The 7,263-nt window shown below is 32.6% G+C and overlaps 1 protein-coding gene across 1 annotated transcript; it reads left to right on the forward strand.

Moving 5' to 3' along the window:
• The first annotated feature begins 1 nt into the window (after position 1).
• Positions 2–3,409, forward strand: LOC132742250 (sigma non-opioid intracellular receptor 1-like). The gene is made up of 4 exons (XM_060730598.1): positions 2–149; positions 1,029–1,229; positions 1,595–1,687; positions 2,941–3,409. The coding sequence occupies exons 1-4, from the start codon at positions 2–4 to the stop codon at positions 3,198–3,200; spliced, it is 702 nt and encodes a 233-aa protein (XP_060586581.1). The 3' UTR covers positions 3,201–3,409.
• Positions 3,410–7,263: the final 3,854 nt, after the last annotated feature.

The raw sequence follows: 7,263 nt of genomic DNA on the forward strand, positions 1-7,263 counted from the left end.
AATGAAAACAATGATGTCAATATTACATTTTACATTCAAATTATCTTTTGTTGCAATTATTTTATACATAATTCTGAATAGATGGATGGTTTATAAGTCATATACGTTTTGTGACAAATCTGTAGAGGCAATTACCCTGAAACATTTGGGTAAGTATAAATTATTTGTGCCAAAATGAAACTGAAAGTAGAAGAAATACAACTTGCTAACAGTGGCTAAGTTGCTTTTGAACTGAATATAATCAATGCATCATATGAACATCTGATTGCATATTTTAAAAGTGTGTTTTATCATTCATAGAGCCTAGGCATTCAGCTTATTTTTAGGGGCAATATTAGTTGAGTGTCCTATTTTAATCATGTGACCATGGACAAAATTTATATCATCCAGTATCATTTTACTATTCATATGTAGGAATCTATTCAAACCTTTTCATTACAAAATTAAATTCAATCACTATCCTATTGGTACAGCAGCCAGCATCATAGTCTATAGTTAGCAAGACTGACTGTTTTTACAAATTCTGATATTACATAGATGTCCGTCTTTAGCAACCATCATCTATATAATAAAATTTGTTGGGCTAATTGTATAGTTACACATTGAGATACTGCCCCTTTTGCGCATGGACAATATCTCTCCGACCCAGAACAAAAATACCTAGCTCAGGCACATAATATTTTGACTGAACATCATTAATAACTTTTATACTGTATAGCTAATAGGGGGTAAATATATTTTGGATATTATCATTAATATTGATAGAATTTCAAGTTCCTGTGTTTAAACCAAACACATTGACATAGTAATATGTACAAATGTAGCATATATGTATTAAGAGATGCACCTTTGTCTAGAACTCAACAAATACGTGGTGTACATACCTTCGATAGTGTACAGATGCTTAGTGTAATCGATTACGATTTTTAAGCAGTATAATGTAGATAAGATTTAAAATGTATACTTACATTCTAAAATATTGAATTTTTATGAAAACTAATAATGAATACATTTTAAACTATTTTCAGGGAAAGATATTAACATAGCCTATGACAACATTAACAAAGAATTTCAGGAAAAATACCCGGGACATATACTACCAGAGGAAGATCAACAATGGATCTTTATGAACGCTGGGGGTTGGATGGGAAGTATGAAAATACTTCATGCATCATTGACAGAGTATGTGCTGCTTTTTGGAACTGCAATAAATACATCAGGAAATTCAGGTATATCTATAAAATAGTCTACATGTTATCCACCCTGTTGTTTAAAAAAAATTACTTATTCAATTTAAGAAAACCTGTATTCTTAATTTCTTAGTCTATGGATAATTAAAGTCTGATATTTAGGTCCAGAATTTGACTCTTTCAGGCATTTTGATTTCTTTACAAGAACCACAAGTAAATTTTAAATAACAAAATGCACAATATTCTTGTGTAAAAACATTTTTGTCTAATTTATCTCTAGTACACACATATTTGTATTTACAGTTTTCATTTCAAGCTAACATGAAGCTGTGTGTTTTGTATAGTTTTGTATTGTTTTTAGTTTTGTATTGTTTTTAGTTTGGTATTGTTTTGTTGTATTACAGGTAGATACTGGGCTAACATATCTGACACTATACTAACAGGCTCGTTCAGACAGTGGCAGGAGGGTAATATCCATTCTACAATGTTCAAACCAGGTAAACTACATTCAAATACAGGTGTCTGACACAAACAGCCTTGTTCATATAAATTAATATGATATAAAAAGTGTAAATATAAAAATAATTGTCACCAGGTAAGAAAAATATGCAGCCTGACCGGGACTATCGGAATACCGTTCCGTGGCTCTACCAACTGAGCTATTCGGCCACTTACACATCTTCTCCTCTAAATAGTGAACCAGTTCTGAACCGTGACATACTCCCCTGCTATTTTGAAATTCGTCCCCGAATTTCTCGGGGCTAAACAGAGCAATGCTAATTAAACTCTGGGCTATATGCAGTCAAGGTCCCATTTTGGGTGCCAAATGTTACATAATTATCATATGTTGCTACATTATTGTTCAATGTCAGAACAAGGCTACACATATATATGGGTTGGACCCCTTTGTCCACATTACAGGATTTATTCTTTTTTTTTCCGGATACATATCTAGGTAGCATAATTATTAAGTTTTAAAGAAATTGCTTTTATTTTAGCAAAAGATATGACTTAAGTTTAATTTAATTTTGTCTGAGTTCTTGGAAGAACAAATCAATGATTCTTTATGGGAAAAGAAGTTTATTTTTACTTAAAGACCCAACCGAGGTATGAAAGGGAGGTAATGGCTGGTTTCCCTTGAATTGTCTACATGTAGTTTTGATTGTTGATAATGTTAGAAAAGGTATGCTATTTGCAGAGTATCTTCCATTGCTAAGCAGGTCAATTATTGATGTCAAAAGCTCATTCGTAACTTCTGAACTCAGAACTTTTAGATCAATTAGCCAAGGTATTTACTTTTAAATGAAGGTTACATTGAATTTATGTTTTAAGCTTGTATTTTTTGCAAGTTACAGCATACAAGTTCTTTATCCCAACTGCTGCTTTTGTCCACAAGATTAAATATCCATGTAGTGATGATATACAATGTATCCATTGTTTCCCCTTGATTCTTCATTCCTATCAGGGGAAGTAACTGGAAGTGAACATTACCGTATATGATTTTATTCATTTGAACGAGAAATCTGTTCATCATCTTTAACACTTCATCAGATAGCTAACAGTGACAATGTATATATATACCATCAGTATACAGCCACTGGGCAGCCTGCACCTGAGCATGTAATCTGTTGTAGCATTTTTATGAAATCCTTAAAAAAATTTGCAATGAGCAAATCCCAATTCAAAGCATTTAGGCTCATGACACAAATTTACCTAACAAAATGTTTTTGTACATATCATATTATTGCAGGGGACACAGTTTATCATTACTGGGGAGAGGCATCAGCTGTAGAATGGACAGCAGGGACATGGATGGTGGAGTATGGTCGTGGATTTATACCCTCAACTCTTGGATTTGCCCTGGCTGACACACTGTTTTCTACGCAAGACTTTGTGACGCTTTTCTATATCTTAAGAGTGTATGCAAAGGCTCTGTTGCTTGAGGGGACTACTTTTTTGTACGAGTTTAATCCAGCTGAAATGTTCTCTGGCAGTGAATCGGCTAGCTGATAATGGCATGTGTTTTAAAATATAGAATTTATTAAATCTAGTAACACTGAATCAAACCATTACAGTGAGGTATTTGATCAGTAATATTTATTTGTGATATGCCTTTTTTATCATAACTTTGTAAGGCAAAAATAAGATATATAATTATTTTGAAATCATTTATTATTTTTAAGATTGGAATAACTATATTAGTTGTTTAAGATATGTGCTCTTTTTTACTAAAATCCTTTTATTTTCCTGTAATGTTATGCACTTTTCCAAATACTTCAGCAAAACTGCCAATATTTTGATAATTTTAACTTGGTAGTAAATGGTCAGAAATATGATAGACTCTACCTTTATTTCTAGTAAATGTGCAATTATCATTTACCAAAAAAAAAAAAAGTCAAGTCAGCAGTTTAGATGTGTAACTTGAATTTAACAATACTTAGATCAGATCAATGATTGTCATGTAAGGACTAGACTGTGTGATCCAGAGGATACTCATTTTGTTGCAATAGGAAGTGATTTGATGTCAAATTTATAGAATACATTTCATTAAATGATAAGATTTGGTTATGTAGTTCACAGTTGTTACCCTTGATTAAAAATATAAAGTATATTTATAATAATATAATATAGTTATTGTAATAATAATTCAATGTATAGGTCAACATGTATATAGTGATATAGAATTTAAAGGAGCTCCACTAAAGTCCATTTTTATACCCTGGCACAACAAAGTTATAAGGGGGGTAAACTGGTATCTGCTTGCCCAGCCATCAGTTTTTCCTTGACCACCGAATAATTTAAGGTAACTTTGACCCACAGTCTTCATATTTAGAATTGAGATTGGTCATGATTAGTATATGACGCCTATTGATTTTGAGATCACCAGGTCAAAGGTTACAAGGGCCTTGACTTAAAAAAGCTTGTTCACCCATTGTGTTAAGAATACTTCGACCCAAAGTCTTCATATTTGGCATGGAGATTAGGCATGATTATCTGATGACCCCTTATGATTTTGAGGTCACCATGTCAAAAGTCAAGGTCACAGGAGCCTTGACTAAACAAAGCTTGTCCGCCAGATAACTTAAGATTTCTTTCACCTGCAGTCATCAAATTTGGTATTGAGATTGGTCATGATTTTTAGATACCCCCCTTTTGAATTTTTAAAGCTTAATAGCATGCATGCACTACTTGTGTCCATGAACAGGCTCGATCAAACCAAGCCTGCAAAATTTTCACTTTTGCAATGTTGGAGGAGGATCACTTTGATATCCCAATTTCACTAAAAGGTTGTTGTTTTTTTCATTGTAATTCTACTATATGGATGTTTTACATGTACATAGATCAAAAATAGTGTACAACATTTATCAAAACTGTATAAAGCTCATTGTACTAGTATGATTTTTCTTCTTTTTATTCAAGTGTGCACTTTTTGCTACAGCATTACAGCGTTTTCATTTTTGGTGTGCTCAATTATGTATTAGGTTGTTTATATAGTTGATTGTTAACATGTATCAATTTGAAGAAAATTATTAAAGATTCAATTTGTACTGTTATTTCTATCAGCATTTTTTGATAAGCTTGGTAGAGCCAGTGTAACTCAAATTGCTTGACCTCTGATGTGGTAGCTGAATTGTCAGTAAAAGCAGATATACGTATATCCAGAATAACTTTATCAAAAGAATAAAGTGTACTTTTCCAGCTTCCATTTTTAGAACTTTCCTTTGTAATTTTATGAACATCAAAATAAACAGTTTAAAGTTATCCCACAGAATATAGGTTGATCAGATGGCAGGCTAGCGTGGCTCTATGTACTGGTGGCAAAGATTAACCACTTCTTGCTGTAGGAGGGTAAAGGTTAACTCCTACATTTATAATTACAACAATTGACTTTAACTGTGTCAATTTTTAGCTCACCTGTCACTTTGTAACAGGGTGAGCTTTTGTGATCCCTTTTCGTCCGGCGTCCGTAAACTTTAACTTTAAATGACATCTTGTCATAAACCACTAGGCCAATTTCATCCAAACTTCACAGGAATGTTCCTTTGGTGGTCACCTTTAAAAGTTGTTCAAAGAATTTAATTCCATGCAGAACTCTGGTTGCCATGGCAACCAAAAGAAAAAACTTTAAATATCTTCTTCTAAGAAACCCAAAGAGCTAGAGCATAGATATTTGGCATGAAACATCTTCTAGTGGGTGTCTACCAAGTTTCTTCAAATAAAAGCCCTGGGGTCAAAATTGGCCCCGCCCCAGGGGGTCATTGATTTTCCCTATATGTATATAGTAAAAACTTAAAAAATCTTCTTTAAAGAACCCAAAGAGGTAGAGCTAAGATATTTAGCATGAAACATGTTCTAATGGGTGTCTACCAAGTTTGTTCAAATAAAAGCCCTGGGGTCAAAATTGGCCCCGCCCCAGGGGGTCATTGATTTTCCCTATATGCATATAGTAAAAACTTAAAAAATCTTCTTTTAAAAAACCCAACGAGCTAGACCTTAGATGTTTAGCATGAAACATCTTCTAACGGGTGTCTACCAAGTTTGTTCGAATAAAAGCCCTGGGGTTTAAACTGGCCCCACTCTGCAGGGGCCTATATACAGGTGAGCGACTTCAGGGCCATTATGGCCCTCTTGTTTATATAAGTTTTTTGTAGTTCAAACTGACATAACCTGTATTTACAATTCTGAAGAATCTATCGGAGTAATCTACAAAATGGAATCACTGATAATATGAAGGCATATACATGTATATGATCTTTTTTAATGCTTGCAATTCAAAGTTACTATAATTGCCTGCTTTAAAAGCTGTTTACTGATATTCTTATGGGTTTTAAAAGCAAACAGTTGTGAGCACTAAACATTAAAGGAACTCCATTGAGGTCCAAAAGCCTAAAAACAAAAATTTGAATTTTAAATTCTTATATACATAGATCAACTGGGGCACTTTAACAGAAAGATATGCAAAAGACAATTAAGAAATTTACTCAGAATAAATTAAAAATCTTTTTTTTTCTGCTATTTAAGCCCAATTTGAGTGAAAATGTTAAAATGCTTTACAATTTTGGAACATTTTTCACAATTAGAATAATCATTCTGGAAAAATGGAGTTGAATAAAAAAATCCAGTCTGTCATGTCAACAAACCTCAGTGGAGTCCCTTTAAAGTTTGAAAGCAAACTTGTAAAATCTGATTGTGTGGCCAAAATTTTTCAAAACCTCTAATTTGGACTATTTTGCAAGACCATACTTACATGAATAAGCCAAGACCATTGCTACTCACATTCAAATGGTCAGAGAAAATAATAAGCTACAGAAATCTTTTATAAAAATATTTTATTTATCAATGCTCAAAATAATGTTTTATTTGCATTCTTTGCAAAGCAGATCATAAATACAATGTACAAGACTGTGATAGAAGTACAATTAATTCATAATAACATGTCTAGTTAGGCATATCTTTTTTGGAAATTCCTGTAGATAGATCTATAACATGGCAGTAAAAGCAATATTATTTGAAATATAATGGGTAATTTTCTCTATGGTTTCTTTAAAACAATATTTAAAACAATACACTAAATCCTTATAATCTTATAGTGTATTTTTTCAAACATGTCATATGTGGCGCCATGGCCGGGTGATTAACAGCTGACTAGTAATCTAATGATCTGTAGCTGCATGGGTTCAAACCACATCAAGGGCAAATCTTTGTTTCTTTGAGCAAGAAACTTTACACTCATTGCTCAGTACTGGTTGGTTCCAGGAACGGATTCAAAAGTGTGTCTATAAGCTTATAGCTTCCTACACAATCAAACTATAATAAATTCTGTATAAACCAAACACGACATTCTACTTTCAACTTCACATTTGTGCTGTTTCATAAAAAAAATATTTCTGTGTAAAAAAATCATTAAAATATTTTGAACTACATTGAGCTTAGAATAAATTTCTGACGACAGAAAAATATATTCTAAGCTCAATGTAGTTCAAAATATTTTAATGATTTTTTTACACAGAAATATTTTCTTCATATTTGGCATGGAGATTAGGCATGATTATCTGATGACCCCTTATGATTT

Source organism: Ruditapes philippinarum, unplaced genomic scaffold, assembly GCF_026571515.1.
Source record: "Ruditapes philippinarum isolate M1 unplaced genomic scaffold, ASM2657151v2 ctg1079_1_1_1_1, whole genome shotgun sequence".
NCBI classification, from domain to species: domain Eukaryota; kingdom Metazoa; phylum Mollusca; class Bivalvia; order Venerida; family Veneridae; genus Ruditapes; species Ruditapes philippinarum.